General features: G+C 36.7%; 1 protein-coding gene across 1 annotated transcript in view; it reads left to right on the top strand.

Moving 5' to 3' along the window:
• The window catches only part of LRP1B (LDL receptor related protein 1B), a 1,816,022-nt gene that overhangs the window by 1,006,153 nt on the left and 790,547 nt on the right, over positions 1 to 19,322 (top strand). Inside the window, exons 8-9 of the mRNA XM_036254023.1 lie at positions 12,226 to 12,448; positions 17,259 to 17,430. Coding sequence (XP_036109916.1) covers positions 12,226 to 12,448; positions 17,259 to 17,430 — 395 coding nt within the window. The remainder of the gene's footprint in view (positions 1 to 12,225; positions 12,449 to 17,258; positions 17,431 to 19,322) is intronic.

The raw sequence follows: 19,322 nt of genomic DNA, 5'->3' as shown, positions 1-19,322 counted from the left end.
TTATTTTTTTTTATTATTTATATTTATTTATTTATTTTTATTTATTTATTTTTATTCTCATCCAAGGACATTTTTGTATTTATCTTCAGATAGAGTGGGAGGGAGAGAGGGGGTGTCCTCTGCAGTATTAACCACACTTAGCCTATGCTTGATCCTGCATTTCTGCTTATAACGAAATCAAGACATTGGGATATTGCCACTTATAAGGAAATTGCTTTATAGGACTTTGCCTTATTTTCTTTTTTTATCCTCACCCGAAGACATTTTTTGCATTCATCTTCAGATAGAGTGGGAGGGAGAGAGGGAAGAAGAGAGAAAACATACAGTGAGATCGACGTGAGAGAGACACATCGAATGGTTGCTGCCCACAGGACTCCAAACAGGGCTGGGGACAAATTGCAACCGAGGTACGTGCCCTTAGTGGGAACCGAACCAGGGTCTCTCTGGTCCGCAGGCTGATGCTCTAACTGCTGAGCCAAACTGGCCAGGGCTTTATTTTTTTCTAAGTATAAATGCCCTTCACAGCTAGGAAAGTTAACATCAAACAAAGAAATTATTTTTTTGTAGTGTGATTTTATCTATGTAACCATATGGCTTAATCATCATTGCAATATTATTGTACATTCTTTTCCAAAAGCAAACTGAGATGTGTACGCAAGTATAAACAATAAATAATATGGAAGAAAACTATGCTGTAAAGTTTCATTTTTCTGTACACTGAATGTTTTTTCAGTAAGAAGTTAAAATAGAAATTGATAGTTCAGCTACCAGTAATTAGCATAGCAGTGAACCAGATTTATTCAGCGGTCTACAACTTCATGGATACTTACCTTAGTTGCTTCTGAGACAGCCATCTGTGTTATTTGAGCTCAGAGAAGAAAAGCCTTTCTAAACTAATAGGATGTCCTTAAGTGCAGAAATTAGGTTATCCATCTCTGCATATCTCAAAGAGTAACTTTTTGACATCTAATATATTACTGAAAATATTCTACTGTTCCACATGAATCAAGTATATTGAGCATGAGTCTTTGAGTACTGACCCTTGCAATCTGATCCCTGAAGTAGTTCTAAGATAGCATTGCCCTTGGTTATAAAAAGTAATATGCCCAAACTGTAAAATCCATTTTCATGTTAAGCAGAATGACAGCTTGAGATCTCACAAGACAGGTAGACTTCCTGAGCAAAACCTGAAGGCACAATATATTCCAGACATGTGTTTTATGAAAGTTGCACTAGAATGCTGCTCTCTACTCATCCTTGTCCCCACTTGATTCACTATCAGATTCTGTTGATTCAGACCCAAAATATTTCTTGATCTCTCTCTTTTTTATTTTTTTCATCTCTATCCCTGTACTAATGAATAACTACCAAACTGGAATCTCTTCATCTAATCTCTTAACACTTTCAGTCCATCCTCCTCACAAGACAGAATATTATAGTTTTAAAATTCATGTTGATTATATAAATATCTTACTTTAAAGAAAACAAAGAAGTACGACTTTTGTTAAATTTCACATGGTGCTAGTCTAAATTCCTTAGGAATACATGCAAGTGCTTTTGTAATATGCTATCAGTAAGTAAGTAGAAATGAATGTTAAGAAGATGCCATTAAAACTGAAAGTTAGCTAGACAGGGATACCAAACTCTACCATGAACTAATTGCCACTTTTCACAAGTTCTGCAAAAGGTAGTACAGTATACACAAACTGAGACAAAGTGTTAATTTATTAATAGCTGAATAATAATTTGTGTTCAAAGTAGAGTTCCTGTAAATAGCTATGCTGGATAATAAGAAAAACGAACTTGTTTTTCTATGCCAGAATGGCCTCACTCATATGTGTTGCACCTTTAACTTAATTTCAAGTCTGAGTTTTAGATTTTATTACCAAATATGAGGAAGTCATTCCAGAGCCTATATATGTACATGTGCACACACGCATGTGCACACACGTAGAGAACTGAGTATGAACAAATACATGACTAGCTTCTGAGCATGCAGTGCTGAGTAAAGCAGATACGGCCTTGGTATTCTTGGAGTTTATTGCCTACTTAGTAAACAAATCTTAAACATATCATATTTGTGTGGGTGTGTTGTGTGTCTATATCAGTTTCATGCCAGTAAAATAAAGAAGGGTGCTATAAAAAATACAGATGCCATGAGATTAAATCAGACAGACCTGATATTGGAAAAGCAGAAATAGTCTTTCACAGGAATTGACATTTCATTTGAAAATTAAAGCCAAGATTGAAATGGCATGGCAGAAATTACATTCTAGACTGGGAAAAGGGTATGCGAGATGCAGAAAGGAAGAATGTACATGGATTATTTAAGGAACTGAAAAATGGCCGAGGTATTAGAAGGATGGAGGAATACCATCAGATGGCATCAATACCTAATGATAGGGGAATAATACAACTATGTAAAGCTGGAGAGACAGGCAGAGACTAGAGCATGCTAACTGTTGTTGATAATGTTAAGAATATGAGGGTTTATTCTGATTTCTATTGGCAGTTATAGGAGGATTTTATAAATCATAATCCACTTTTCATCTTAATCAGATGCTTTTGACTACTATGAGAAAAATGGTTTAAAGGAGAGAAACAAATAAGTTGTAAGTCTCCAGACAAGAAATGATGGTAATTAGGTTAGGAAAGACGAACAAAAAAGGAGATAAATATATGGATTTGAGATGTACTTTGAGGATAGAATAGACAGGACATGATTATACATTACATGTAGAGAATAAGTTAGAGCATGTGAGAACTTAATGTCTGGTTTCTAGAATGAGCTATTGGGAAGAAAGAAGCACTATACCTTTGATAAGAAAGAACAAGAATTTAATATTACATGTGTTAAATTTGAGATGCATAAAATAACTTAAGCACAAGTATAAAAAAGACAGCTGTGCTTATGAGTTAAGCTGAAAAGACAGTTTAAAGTATGAGTTACAGCATTAATAAAAGTAATGGAAACTTTCAAGATGTTTTTATGAGAGAATTTAGATAGTTGAAATATTAGAATCCTGGACCTGAAACAGAATGCAAGGTAGAAATCTAACTGAGAAAAATCGGTTTGGCAGGAAGAAAACCAAGAGAGTGCTAAGAGGAAGGAAAGTCACTGTGGCTGGTGTGGCTTGGTTAGTTGGGCATTGTCCTGTACAGCAAAGGGTTGCCAGTTTGATTCCTGGTCAGGGCACATACCCAGGTTGTGGGCTCCACCCCCAGTAGGGGTATGCAGGAAACTGCTCGTTGATGTTTCTCACATTGATGTCTCGCTCTCTCTCCCACTACCTTCCCCTTCCTCTCTCTCTCTCTCTCTCTCTCTCTATATATATATATATATATATACACATACTATATATATATACACACACTATATATATATATACACACTATATATATACACACACTATATATATACACACACACTATATATATATACACACACTATATATATATACACACACACACTATATATATATATATATATATATATATATATATAGAGAGAGAGAGAGAGAGAGAGAGAGAGAAAGGAAAGTCAAAAAAGAGGAAGGGATTAACTTGTTATGATGCTAGAGAGATCAGTGACATTTGTAAGTAAAAAAAAAAAGAACAGTGATGTTGGAACATATATCAGTAAGAATGAAGAGTGATTGAAAGGAAAAATGAGGTCAACTTGTATGAATAGTTCTTTGGAGAAGGTTGGATGTGAATGGAGCATAGAAAGAATGGGCTATAAATAGAGGTTGGTTTGAGGTTAAGAGAAAAGTTTTATTCATTTTAGTATCGTTAATAGTAGAGCAAGTTTATATGCTGAAGGTTAGATTTAATAGAAAAGGAGAGATAAAAAATGCAGCAGAAAGAGGAAATTGTTGAAGACAAGTTTCAGAGACAGAGAGGAAATGAATATATATATTTGCCTTTTATTGGTCTAAACAGATGGGGCTAGGACAGTACAGAAGAACTGACAAGGAAAAGTTGAAGGTTGGAGAGAAAATGGAGAGGGTCGATGGGGAAAAGCTTTCATTGAAGTCAAAGGGTTGTGTTAGTGAGGATACCTGAGCAAGACAGAGAGCAAGCATAGTCAGATGGAAGAACAAGAATAATATGCTCTTTGTGTGTTTGCTGGGGGAGGCATATTTCCTTTGGTGGAGGTGAAATTTCTGGTGATGACAAACAATGTATAGTTTACCACCATGGAAATTTGTGATTGAAGGGTCCTGGAAATAAAAGACCATAGGCAGAGAGGGGGTAAAGGAAAAAAGGAAGAAAGTTGTGGTTCTGGTATCCTGTAGATATTAGAACTATTGACTTTCCTGGTTTGGAGTGCTTAGAAAAAGAAAAATCTAGACGCTGAATCTCGAATAAAAGTAATGAGGTATAAGAGTCAGAAGGTTAACAGAGGATTCTTTGAAGATGGGTGCTGTCAGTGATGCAGGCTGCCGATGAGACCCTCAAAACATAGACGATGTTAAAAGATAAGAGGAGAATAATAGTCTGAAGTTAGTATTGGGGAGGGCACTGGTTTTACATCTACCCCTGAGGTTCATGTTAGGAGTCCATATTTTCAATGACTACTGAGAAAGAATGAAGTCAGGAGATGCTAAGTTTCAGTAAAGGCAAAAAGGAGAAAGACATATTCAGATTATAGTCTAAGGATACTGGGGAGACTGTGACCATAGAGTAGGAGTTTTAGATGGTCAATTGGAAGCGTTTGGAAAAAAGAGAGTTGGTGTATCAGTGGACAGAACATTAGGTTACACTGCACTTTGTGCAGAGACCTGTATAAACAAGGGTGAGGATTTTGAAAGATTTTGTTTTAGATAAAGATGTGTTTGTAAGGTTTCAATTACAGCTTGAGAATAAAGGCTGCCAGGTAGTTGAAATGTTAGGCCAAGTGTGCCATTCATCACTGTGTAGGTGGTTAAATTTGGCAGTTGATGTTAAGTGTAGCTGTGGGTGGTAGGAATGAGTGAGTGAATATAAACCAAGTCGTTCTTTCTTTGGGAGAACAGGGGAAGTGGTCATGGATCACAAGCAGGGCAAGTGGACCAGCCTTTTCCTTGGTAATAGGGCCAATGCTCCACCTTCAGGTAACATTGATCCAGGAAAAGATGAGCTGGTATTTATGTCCACTGTTTAATCTATGGTAAACATTGATGACATATCTATGTGATAAAGATAAAAAGAGGAAATAATAAAGATGTACAAATCTTTGTATTTCTCTATGTTTTTATCAATCCTCTTTTACAATGAAAGGATTATTACTTTCTTAGTTAACTCGTGGTGCTCAGAATATGGAAAATAAAAAATAAAGTTATAAAAAAAAGCATAAGAGACTAACTTGGTTAAAATAATGAGTTAGAGGCAGTGTTGGGGTGAGGTGGGAACTGAGAGAGGCTGTATTTGAGTTTATGAGAGAGTTTACCAGGCTTGGTTTGGGGAAGGAATTTAGAAATTTGTGCTTCAGTAATATATCGAATTTAAAAGTAATGAAGAGGTGAAAATTGCTGTTTATTATTAATATATTTTTTCTTATGTTTTCATGAGAGACTATAGAAAATATTTCAGATGCTTTCTATGTATGCCGCATGTATATATCTTTAAATATATATATATATATATATATTAATGTGGCTCAGATGGAATTATATGAAGGTCACATGTGAAAATTTTTAGATTATTTAGAGTTAACATTTTAATGTAAAATATTTCTAAAGTAGTATGATTTTTGATTGTATAAAATCTTCAGAACAATAATTCTCTGAATCTTAAAATAGAACATTAAACAATGTGGTGGTTTAGTCAAGTCCCTTTAGCTCCCAAGTATAGAAACCCATTGAAATTGCTCAAATGTATTGAGCTGCCCCAAGAGGTTATGGAGAATCTCTGTGTTCATATAAGTAAGGACATAAAAATGGACTCCCTGGGTCTCGGAGAATTCCTCATTCAAGGACTTCATGGTTCCTTTCTTTCCCTCTTGCTGTCTCATGGCTCCCTAACCAAGGTCTGCACAGTACTCTGCTATTCCTCCTCTCTCAGTACCCCACTCCGATCCTGCCTGCTCACCATAACCATGTTAGCACAACTGCCCACTAGGTGAGCATCACACTTCTTGGGTTAGATTTTTGAGAGAAAAGATCCCAGTGATTTAGCTCAGACTATGATTTGGTTTCATTTGTATCACATGCTCCTCCTTGGTCTAATGATCTAACAGGAAGGCGAGGAAGGGCACTGGTACCCAGGCTGCCCCTCTCAGGAACAGTGACTGGTGGAGCAGGTTTAGATAAATATGGATGTTGAATGGGTCAGCCACACTGACTGACACATCTAATACATGTACACTTTCGGAGGAATCATTAGTGGGAATGAGTCCAGGATGTAGAGTAACCGGTTGGCTGAGAGCAGGAGTCTGTATGTCAAGTTTAATTTCTGTGTGTTAATGTATGAACTAAAAACCAAGTTCAAGAGAGACTTTTCAAGCAATGAAAGCAAAAAGCCCAAACAAATAAAAATCAATAAGTAACTGTCTTGAACATTCTTGACTAGCCAGACAAAATCGTTTGATTGTTTATTATCCACATCCCTTAAGTAACAGGAGCTAATAGAATTTGCATGTAAACCTCTTACTCCAAAGATTCATGACTCTTTCAGATTTGCAATTGCATTTTAGAATTGCAGTGCTAAATATTTTATTCTTACTTTAATTCTGAATATACTTTAACTTATCTAATTTGAAAAATTGCTTTCTTGCTTAATTTTTGTATACGGAATGGAAGAAAAAAATGCAGTTGTATTACTATTGCTGTAGTTTGGATAACATGGTTATTTTAAAAACAAGACAAATGTAAACTTTCTAATTCAATCCTTGCTCAGAATAATACATCATTTTCCTGAAATGTAAAGAAAAACAGTTATCTACATCACCACATGATGAATTAACATAGGGTTTTAAGCCTTAATCAAAGCAGTGATTAAAAAAAAAAAATCTGGCAATATATTACCTCTAATTTTTATTTATTTATTTATTTATTTTGAATTGATATTTTAAAGAGAGAGGAAGGGAGAGAGGGATAGAAACATTGATGGAAGAGAGAAACATCGATTGGCTGCCTCCTACACATCCCATACTTGGATCAAGCCTGCAACCTGGGCATGTGCCCTAACCAGGAATTGAACCAGCACCTCTCAGTCCATGGGACCACACTCTATCCATAGCCACACCAGCTGGGCTATGTGACCCCTAGTTTTATGTCTCACTTTTCTCATCCTTTTCCTCATCAAAATCTTATGTAACCTCATTTTAAAACATTTAAAATGGATCATGGATAATTTTATTGTGAGAGCCCTCCAAGTTTCTAAATTCCATCATTAAGCTATATCTGAAGTGTCAGTGGTAAGAAGGACACTTGAGTTGACTGGAGTTAAAGGTGGTGCACAAGACTCACGTGTTTAAATTAACCTGCGTCCTTTTGACAAAGTCCAGAACTATAAAAAGTATATCATTTGAAGTGAAAATCTCTAGTAAAAGTAAGTCTTATTTTTATCAGGTAAAGAACAAAAACAAAAACAGGCTTTACAATGTCAGGATGTGTAACAATTGGTGTGCTTTAGCTTGGGAATGACGGGGGCCATAACTGTAAGCACAGTGCTCTGTCACTGTCTGTGGGTGCCCCCTTTGAGACTTCTGATTTATGTCAGGCAAGTTGGCCAACGATACCCAAAGTTTGTTATTATCTTCAACTCTATAAATCTGATATATGTAGAGTAAAACAAGTCTACTTATATAATGAACAAAAATGTCAGAAAAAATCAGTTTCCCATATCTGATGAAATAAGGAAGCCAAAATGATAAACTATTTACTACAGAAGCTGAATGATAAGAAAAAGAACTGGATGCATAATTGAACATTTTAAAGAAAGTCTTCTGTTCTTTATGTACTAATAGTTAAACATATCTTAGAAATAGAGACAGTAGTTGGAATGTAGTTTAATATCTTTCGTTAATGGGAATCAAATAGAATGACCTTCCAAAAATAAGTGAAGAACAAGAGAATAGCAGTCTCAATTTAATTTCTCCCTGATGCTGGAGAGTAAAAGATAATTAATACCACAGGGAAGAACAGGGAGACAAGACACGTCAGTGCTGCAGTCTTGAGGGAATGGGGCATAGGGCAGATCTGGGAATGATCTCACCATCCACAGGCAGAGTGTCACACTTGGTCCCTGCTGTTCTAGAAGCAGCGGAATGGACTCGGTTCCTGGGAAGGAGAGATGCTGAGAGGGTGACTGAGGATCCTGGAAGCTAACAGAGTTAAGTGTTCTGAAAACACTGAATGAGATTCCAAACTACCATCTATGTTCTCTTTATTTATTTTTTAATCCTCACCCAAGGACATTTTTTCACATTTTGTTCAGATAGAGTCGGAGGGAGGGAGGGAGGGAGGGAGAGAGAGAGAGAGAGAGAGAGAGAGAGAGAGAGAGAGAGAGAGAAACATTGACATGAAAGGGACACATTGAATGGTTGCCACCCATACCACCCAACCAGGGCCAAGGACAAACTGCAACCGAGGTACATGCCCTTAGCGGGAACCGAACCCGGGTGTCTCTGGACCGCAGGCCGATGCTTTAACCGCTGAGCCAAACCGGCCAGGGCTATGTTCTGTTTTGTGGAATTTCTGGGGCATAGCATAGCCTTACCCATGGTTTCTGAGCCCAGGGGCAGTAATGATAAAGTACATAAAGTACTAAACTATTGCATTTCAGTTCAAAAGGCATACCATAATCTAATTATGGAAGAAATCGGGGAAACTCAAAATAGGAATATTCTTCAGAACAACAGACTTACCCTTTAGCAATGGTAACATCATGAATGACAGGAAGGTTTTCTGTTCAAGATTAAAAGAGTGTAGAAAGAAAAGACAGTTAAATAAAATATGTGCTGCTGGATTAGATTTTTGAATCAGAAAAAAAGAACTATATAGAATGTTATTGGGCAACAAGAAATATTCGAGCAAAAACTATGTATTGTATTAATGTTAAAAGTATTTATTTTATGTACACTGTAGTTATGCAAGAGAATGTGCCTGTACTTAGGAGAAGCCTGCAATTTACTGGCAAGAGGCTCAGATAATACTAGAAATAGGCAGAGGGACAAAGGCAAACAACTGGGAATCTAGGTGAAGGGTATAGGTGTTTATTCTATCTTCATAACTTTTCTATAGTTTGAAATTATTCAAAATGGTGAGTTAGAAACAAAGGGCATGACAGACATGTGTGTTATGTCTCTGTCAATGGCTTACCATGTGGGCTGGGAGCCTATTTCATCTGCAAAATAAAACCAGTCTGCCCCTTCTGTTTCACAAATAATTGTAAGGGTCAATGTGATAATGGGGTTCACAGAGCACTATTTACTTTTTTTTGAAGATTTGAAAAAACATTTTATATGAAAGAAAATAGTGAGTTTCAACCAAGCTACACTTTCATCACAAATGAAATATACAGTTTAGATTATTTAAAGCTTTAGCCTTTGTTAGTTAATTATAATGCAGCCATTTACCATAATGCCTCAATTAAAGAATGCCTTGGGAATGAAGTATGTCTCTGTAACAATAGTAGGATATTTTAAAATAAAATTAAACAGTACTAAAACAATCAAAGAAACATCTCTATAATCATGTGACTATGTGTATTTATTGCTTACAGTATTATGGTTTTAGGGCTATTCTCTAGAAAGACTCTTCCATTTCTTGCATTTCAATTATAAGTGAACAGAACTCATCATAGTCTATTCTGAAGTCTGGGAAATTTCACTTTGGCATAAAGATTCTATTTTAGTGTAAAAATTTGTTACATCTCCTCTGGACACTAGTTAATCTGCTGTCTGCTGGGGATTCTTGTCCGTTTCTTAGAGTTCAGTGTCACTCATGTACCCAAAGGCCTCCTGTTCTTTTGATTTCAAACTTTCATTAAAGCAGTAAAACTTTGATTGATTGTATATTTATACTTTTTCCCATACTTTGATTGAAACTTATTCAACCAGTTCTATTATGACCTGGGATACATGTAAGAATGGCTGCCTCATTCCTATAGAAATAGGTCAATATCACTGAAAATCTTGGAAAAATAATTTACATTTTCCTGAGCTCCTTCATCATCATCTGGTCCACTCTTCTGTAATTAAAATTCCCCAACAGAAGTACCACAATTTCTAGTATTTTAACAAAAACCCAATTCAGGGGCATGTTCTTAATCCTGTATTATTTCTTTCTTTCTCGATTTTGTGAAGGATTGACCAGCCAGCTACCCCAGTCTTTTATCCTGGAACTTTTCTCTCTTAGACTTCTATGAGGTTCTGTGTTATTTCTTTGACTATAATCTCTGATCTTAATTATTTGTTCTTTTTTCTCCAACAGCATGCCTCCATGACTCTTGTGTTGGCATTCTTTTCTTTTTTCCTTTGATGTCACATCTGATTAAGTCATCTTAAGATGACTTCAGAGAAGTCACTATCTCTTCAGAGTCACCTTTTCTCTTCAACACCATTAGATAGTTGCAGTCACCTGCTACATATTACTATTTATATGTAGCCTCTATGCCCAAAGCCAGCCTACCTGCACACCGGCATTCTTTCAGTTCTGTGAAATGGACAAGTCAGAAGAGGAAACTCTATAAGGAGAGCAATTTTAGTATGAGGTGAGACAGAGAGTTTTATATAACAGGAATAGTGAGCAGTGTTCTACAGAAAGGGAGAGAGAAACTGCATAGTCCTTATAGCAACTTGACTTGAGATAGCTATGAGCAAATTGCAAGTGAAGAAAAAGAGAAGTGACATGGAAACAGGAAAAGACAGAGAGAGACAGAGACAGAGAGATAGCGAGACAGGGAGGAGAACTCAGGAGCAGAGGTTTGAGCATTTAACATGGCAATAAAACACAGCACCAAATGTCCTTTTATTTACTCCTCACTTGAATAGGCAGCTCTTTACCTAACGGAATGTCACTTGAAAAATGATTTTTAACTTATTATGATGAACTGATCTTTCAAGAACATTAGGTGAAATATATACTCATGATAAAATCTGGCTCTCATTATCACAGAACAGTGTGTATTAATGTTTAAAAATTAGTCAAAGCCTCCCACAGCAGAAAGAGCTCAATTAAAGGTAAATAATACTATCAAGCTTGAAAAATACCTCAAACTGTTGGATAATGCAAGGATCTTGAGAAAGTAACCAAAAACTAATTCACAAGCTTGGAAAATCAAATATTCTGTACTCTTGGTAATCTTAATATTGCTTAGTCACTGTAAATCAGGTTATTCTTGAGATTGTGTTTAAGTCAAGGCAAATGGTCTTCTACTTACAAATGTAATTTAGTCTCACTAGTAGGTAATCTTGTTAAAATATTGTCAGGCTAATTGAAATTGATTTGTGTTTACTACACACAGTGAATACTAATTAAAAATCAGACAATGAAGCATCTAATAATCCCTTATGGGGGGATTTTTTTTTTTTGTCTCAGAGGTCAACATTGCTTTTCAGATTTTTCTTTCTTCTAAGAGAAAATGAGAAGAAACGGCCTGCATTTTTCTTCATCAAATTTTGTGTGTGGGGAATATCTGGAAAATTTTGGGATTGGTTTTGGGGGAGTTATTTATGTTTTATCTCTATTGCAACAAACAACACATTTGCTTTTTCCATCTGCTTAATTCCATTGCAGGTTTGCAATTCACTACCACTCGTAGCATCATTGAGCTCCACATAATAGCTTTTATAGGAGACAGACATTACCAGCCAATTTGAAAAGCAGGTTGAAGATAAAGCCGGGGAGCTCACGTGCCTGGCCTGGTGACTTGGCTACAGAAGCCGGTACCAAAGGGCTGCATGCATCTACTCAGCTGTATATGTACCAGCTCTATGAGGCTTAAAGAAACATTTCCCCTAATAGGCAAACAAACCCACCATAATCATTCATTTTGAGGAAATTTTACAGTTGTTGGTTAACCTGCTCCCTTAAGCCCGCAATATTCATCAACAGATTTCTCTGTTTATGAGTGATATTATATGTAAACGGTTATGGGAAGCTAACAGATGTAACCACTGAAATAAATTAGAAGAAAAAGTTCTGTTTTTTTTTTTTTTTTTTTTTTTTTTTTACAGATGGTTCTATTGAATATGCTTTTATCCCTCCTCGACTTTAACATTTAGTTTTCTTTCAACAGAAAACTTTTCTTTACTGACTACGGGAACGTGGCCAAAGTGGAGCGATGCGACATGGACGGGATGAACAGAACCAGGATAATCGATTCCAAGACGGAGCAGCCAGCTGCACTGGCGCTCGACCTCGTCAACAAACTGGTTTACTGGGTAGATCTCTACTTGGACTATGTGGAAGTTGTAGACTACCAAGGCAAAAACAGGCATACTATTATTCAAGGCAGACAAGTAAGTATAATTTTGTTAGAAAATACAGCAAAGTGATAAAATGCATGGTGTCACATGAGAAAGAAAACCTCAAATCTCAATGTTGAAAATTCCTTGTTAATTCAAGCTGTCATGGGTTGTAAAAATGGTGATGCATTTCCGACACGGGAGATGTTTTTCTCACGGTGCATTCTGTATACTGGAGATGTCTCGCATTTCTTCCTCTCCATATTACAAATAAAGCACACAAAACAAAACAAAACAACAACAACAACAAAAATATCAAATAAAACATAATCAAAATGCTTTACTGGTAAGAAAAAAAATTCTAGAATAGGAAAGATCTTACGAAAAACTAATTTAAGCAATTCCTTTATAAAAAACTGAACTCTGATTCATCCCATGTTTTCACTGGAGATATTTTGCTAACAAAAGCAAATGCCTGCTTACTCAAGTATTATTTTAATAGGCTGGATTAAAATGTGCCTTCTGATATATTCGAGTACTTCCTACATTGAGAATTCTGTGACAATTTTGAAAATAGTCACAGAAATTAAATAACACTCAGTGAACCCCTCAAAGGCAATTTCTAAGTTGAAATGAGCCTTATTCACCAGTGTAGCTTTTCAAATTCAGTTGTACCTCACTGATTGCTCTAATTTCATGTAAGATTCTTATTCTGCGGAAATGAAATACGTGAATTTCTTTGTTTTCTTTTGCAATGTAATGCAAGAATGTTCTGTAATTATTCCCTAAAGTTACTTTTCCTATCTAGTCAGCTTTTGACAATGATATTCTTTCCCTTTCCTCAGAAAATAAATAAATGCACTAATCTGGGTGGTTAAAAAAATAACATTTCCAATATTAGAAATGAAGCCAGGTATTTCTCACCTTCAGCTGTTATAAAACCTTTGATTTCTTTGTCAGGCCTTAGGACCTAATCTCTAAAATGGTTATAAAATGGTTAGGATGGACCTTCTATTTTACCTATAAGTAATTAAAATTTTAAACAAGAATAAGCCCTGGCCGGTTTGGCTCAGCGGTTAGAGCATCGGCCTGCGGTCTGGAGAGACCCGGGTTCGGTTCCCGCTAAGGGCACGTACCTCGGTTGCAGTTTGTCCCCGGCCCTGGTTGGTTGTGCGGGTGGCAGCCACTCGATGTGTCCCTTCACATCGATGTTTCTCTCCTCTCTCTCTGTTCCTCTCTCTCCCTCCCACTCTACCTGAACAAAAAATGGAAAAATGTCCTTGGGTGAGGATAAAAAATAAAAAAAATAAACAAGAATAAGAAATTCAAATGATTTCCCCCAAAACTAAACAGTTTTTTAATGTCTGAAGTTTTAAATCAACCATTGTCTTTCCTTTGTATTGTCTGTTTTTGCTGGCCTGACACTAAGTTATCCAACATATATTTAATCGGCCGCTATGTAATCCAACAGATACATTTTTTTAAGTATTTGGGCTGTAGGAAGAATGGTCTATCTATTCACCACTCTAAGCTCCTCCCACCTCTATGGGGGTTGGTTAGCAGAGCAGGCAGCAATGTGCTTACTTTTGGGGGAATAGACCCTTCTAAAAGCAGGCAGGGAGGCAGTGGGTAAAATGTTATCTTCACTGTGTGAGCATGTTTTCTACCCTGAGCAATTCAGTTGCCCCCTCTGTAGTCATACTCTTTCTCCTGGGATGTGGACTGTCAGTCACGTAGAGTGGAAGGTGGGTACAGCTGGACCATGCACTCTTAGAAGAATGGCCCCAGACTTTGAGCAAAACATGCATGAGATTAATGGGGATGAAAGAGTTCACCTTGTTTGTAACTTTTAGAAAAAAAGTTTTCCTTGTCATAATTGGGCCATTGGTATATTTAGTTAATATGATGTCAGCTATGTTGAAAATGATTTTAGTAAATACATGCATGCTCTCACACACACAAGTTTACTGGACAATAACACTAACATTAAAAAAAAAAGATTATCTGAGTTTTAACATTGAATATTTAAACCACTAATTTCAGTCTTTCACTCTAGCCTAGACATAAAAAAATAAGATATGATACAAAACAACATACAAAAGCCAGTTTTCTTTTAATCATGTCTCATAAGAGACGATCATAAATAGTAATGATGAGTCATAGAGGCTTGAGAGATAACACATCAAATGATTTTGCTTAGAGGACTGAATTAACAACATTTCCTGATTAAAATAGAAACGTTTGTAATTTGTTCTGTAAATATTTTTACACACAAGCCATACATAGTTCCTCGAGTTCTCTTAACCACAAATCTATACTAAAAGTGCTCTATAAGTACAATATAATCCCAAAGTATAGTGACAAGTGCTTTTTTATCAAACTTTCTACAGAAAATCAATGAATAGCTCCACCATACCCTGGACCAGAACCATTTTAAATTAAGTATAACACAAGGAATACCCAAAGGCATTGTGCTTAGCATGTGCTTTTAATGGGAAAATCAGTATACTCATTCTTTCTCTGCTTTGCTGGAAGTATTCTGTGATTTCAGGATGTTTGTTCTTCCCCTCAATCCCCAAGACCTCTGCCAAGGAAGAGATTTACACAACTGAAGTGTCATGGACAGCAATAAACATTGTTACTCTTTTTTTTTTTTTTTTTTGAGCTTTACTTTTTTTTATTTGAAATTAAAAACTTTTTTTTTTTTTTTTTTGGTTACAGATGTTTCTCCTTTTTCACTCCATTGGCACCCCCCTCCCCACCCCACCCCATTCCCATCCCCGGCTTTGTTATCCATGTCTATTGGTTATGTATACATGCATATAAGTTCTGTGGTTTATCTCTTCCCACCCCCCCCCCCCACACCCTCTCCTGAGGGATGTCAGTCTGTGCCCTACTTCCATGTTTCTGGGTCTACTGTATTCCTCAGACTGTTATGTTCATTATATTCCATATATAAGTGAGATCATGTGGTATTTGTCTTTTTCTGCTTGGCTTCTTTCACTTAGGATAATACTTTGCAGTTCCCTCCATGTCATCTCAAAGGATAAGAGATCTTTCTTTCTTACTGCTGCATAGTACTCCATTGTGTATATGTACCACTGCTTTTTTATCCATTCGTCTACTGGTGGACACTTGGGCTGTTTCCAGATCTTAGCTATTGTAAATAGTGCTGCTATGAACATGGGGGTACATATATTCTTCCTGATTGGTGTTTCAGGCTTCTTAGGGTATATTCCCAGCAGTGGGATCACTGGGTCAAATGGAAGTTCAATTTTTAATTTTTTGAGGTAGCACCATATTGTTTTCCATAGTGGCTGCACCAGTCTGCATTCCCACCAGCAGTGTATTAGAGTCCCCTTTTCTCCACACCCTCGCCAACACTTGTTGTTTGATGATTTGTTGATGGCGGCCATTCTGACAGGTGTGAGGTGATACCTCATTGTTGTTTTAATTTGCATCTGTCTGATGATTAGTGATGTTGAGCATTTCTTCATATGTCTTTTGGCCATTTGTATGTCCTGTTTGGAGAGGTGTCTATTCAGCTCCTCTGCCCATTTTTTAATTGGGTTCTTTGTCTTCCTTTTGTGGAGTTGTAGGAGCACTCTATATATATTGGAAATTAACCCCTTATCTAATACATCATTGGCAATGATGTTCTCCCATACAGTGGGTTGCCTTTCCATTTTGATGATTGTTTCTTTTGCTGTGCAGAAGGTTTTTAGTTTGATGTAGTCCCATGTGTTCATTTTCTCCTTTGTTTCTGTTGCCTTAGGTGATGTATCAGTGAAAATTCTGCTCCGTATGATGTCTGAAATTTTGTTGCCTACATTTTCTTTTAAAATTTTTATGGATTCATGAGTCACATTTAAGTCTTTTGTCCATTTTGAGTTTATTTTTGTGTATGGTGTAAGTTGATGGTCTAGTTTCATTTTTTTGCATGTAGCTGTCCAATTTTCCCAACACCATTTATTAAAGAGGCTGTCTTTACTCCACTGTATGCTCTCGCCACCTTTGTCAAATATTAATTGAGCATATTGTCTTGGGTCCATTTCTGGGTTCTCTATTCTGTTCCACTGGTCTATATGCCTGTTCTTGTGCCAGTACCAGGCTGTTTAGATTACAGTCGCTTTGTAGTATAACCTGATATCTGGTAATGTGATCCCTACTTTGTCCTTCTTCTTCAAATTTGGGGTGGCTATTCGGGGATTTTTTTGGTTCCATATGAAGCAAACAGTTCCATTTCCATTATGAACAGGCTTTAGAAAGAATACAGTTTCTGAGTAAAATGTTGACATTTTATTTACAATTATTCCAAATATGTGATATTTATCATTTATTATTTTTTATGCTAGACAAATATTAGCCTAAATGTAACTTGGGATTCTTAAAATATGGGATTTTTAACTTTTAAACAAATTTTCCAAGGTACTTTAGCATCAGTTCTTTCTCAGGCAGAGCTATGCTTTGCAGATTGTACATACCCATGACTACATAAACAAGCAGCCCATAAAAATCTCAAATTTTATATAACAGTGCCATAAACATATTAATGAATATACTTAAAAGTTTGGTTCTTTCTAGCTTTTGAAAAGTAGCTACTGAACATGTTTTCTTAATGAAACATGAATAAAATTTTCTTCCACGCATTCACAATTGCTTTATTCATGATAGCATAATGTGTTATTCTCAGAGTAAATTTTTAAAATTAGAGTGATGTTGAATTTTTTTAGATTCAGTGAACAATAATATGCTGTGACTCCTACTGTGGGAATAGTCCACACTAGTAAATACCAATCTGTTTTTCTTTCAAGTTGAAAGCAGCATCATTAAAAATCATAGTTATTTTTGCCCCTCTTTATAGGTCAGACAATTTTATGGTATTACGGTGTTTGAAGACTATTTATATGCCACCATTTCTGATAACTTCAATATCATAAGGATAAACCGATTCAATGCCACTGATATTCATTCATTCATTAAAATGGAAAATGCTCGAGGAATCCGAACTTATCACAAAAGAACTCAACCAATCGGTAAGATGCTAGCCTTCATAATGGTGAATTGACTGGGGATATGGTCCTTGTGCTTTTGTATTATACTCAAGTGGGTAAATTATAAATTCTCTGTTTTGATTAACCTAAGTGTACATGTCTTCTTGACATAATGGTATAGAACTGCCTTCCCAAGTCCAAGTGAAAAATTGTTCATTTCCTGGTGAATTATTTTTGCAACCATAGAATTGAAATGATAGCTAGATTTTGATTTGGGAAGGAGTTTCCATGGGCATGCATGTAGACAGGAAACCCAGATGTTAAATGCTAATATATATATATATATATATATATATTATTTTAGAGAGAAATTTCAAATCAGGTGACTTTCTTGCAATATCAGTTCAGTTCTACTGTAGTCATTGGGGTCTTCTGATTTAACATCCTGAACATGATTTTTTAAATGCATGTTTACTAAAAATAATTTTTAATGACTAGACTGCAGTGTTTCTAAGTATCTCAAAAACACAAACTAATTATTTTGCATAACAGATTAGTGATGCTGGTTTGTGGATAATTAAGGCTCAATCATATGTAGAATAATGTAAAATACAAAAGCTACCACCCAAAATGTCTATCATCCTTTTGTGCTTCAAATGAAAATTAATTTAGAATTATCTAAACATGAATATAGGGAAAAATATAACTGATAAGAAGGATAAGGAGTGTCAGAGATCAGGGTAGTTTGCAAGTTGATATTGAATAGTGGGCGGAAGTCCCATTGGAAAGATAAAATGAGTGAAGACTTGTAATAATTCAAGGAGAGGCAGGTAGAGATGAGCAAGCACAGAGACTATGAGGAAGGGCATGCTCAGACTGCTCAAGGAGCAGCAAGGAACTCACCTGTCTGGAGCAGAGTGGGCAAAGGGAAGAGAAGTAGGAAAAGTTGGAGAAATGAAGGCGGACCATGACAACTAGGGCCCTGTGGACAATTGTAAACAATTTTACTTATATTTTTAGTAAGATGGGGAGTCCTTAGGAAGAATCAAGCAGAGCAATCTCATGATCTGAACGGCCTTTTTTTTTTTTTCCACATCCTCACCCGAGGACATTTTTCCATTTTTTGTTCATACAGAGTGGGGGAGAGAGAGAGAGAGAGAGAGAGAGAGAGAGAGAGAGAGAAACATCGGCGAGAACGGGACACATCGAGTGGCTGCCACCCGCACAGCCAACCAGGGCCGGGGACAAACTGCAACCAAGGTACGCGCCCTTAGCGGGACTGAACCAGGGTCTCTCTGGACCGCAGGCCGACACTCTAACCACTGAGCCAAACCTGCCAGGGCCTGACCGGCTTTTCAAAGGAATCAATGTAGCTGACCGGTTTTGCTCCGTGGTTAGAGTGTCCGCCTGCGGACCAGAGAGTCCCGGGTTCGTTTCCTGCTAAGTGCACGTACCTAGGTTGCGATTTGTCCCCCACCCTTGTTGGAGTCCTGTGGGTGGCAACCACTTGATGTGTCTCTCTCATGTCGATCTTTCTCTTTCTCCCTCCTTCTCTCCCTATCTGAAGATAAATACAAAAAAAAAGTCCTCGGGTGAGGAAAAAAACACCCCTCTTAAAGGAATCAATGTGGCTACTGGGCTGACAACAGACTGGGCCAGGGTGGGGAGGCAAAGGTGGAAGGTTGAAGGGATGGTGGATTGGACCAAAGCAGCAGCAGTGAAGGTGGTGAGAAGTAATGAGAGTTAGGATACATTAGAAGGTGGAGTCCACAGGCGTTCCTGATGAATTGGATGTGGGGTGTAGGTTTAAAAAAGTCAAAGGTGATGACAATGTTTCAGGCCGAGCAATTAAAATCATTGAATTATTTTTAAGATCGTGGAAACCAAGTATAAAAATGATTTGGGGGCAAGAAAAAAAAGTGTAATTTTTACAT

Source organism: Molossus molossus, unplaced genomic scaffold (assembly GCF_014108415.1).
Source record: "Molossus molossus isolate mMolMol1 unplaced genomic scaffold, mMolMol1.p scaffold_m16_p_11, whole genome shotgun sequence".
Lineage (NCBI taxonomy): Eukaryota > Metazoa > Chordata > Mammalia > Chiroptera > Molossidae > Molossus > Molossus molossus.
The sequence above is the reverse complement of the archived record's forward strand: the minus strand, read 5'-3'. Positions and strand labels throughout refer to the sequence as shown.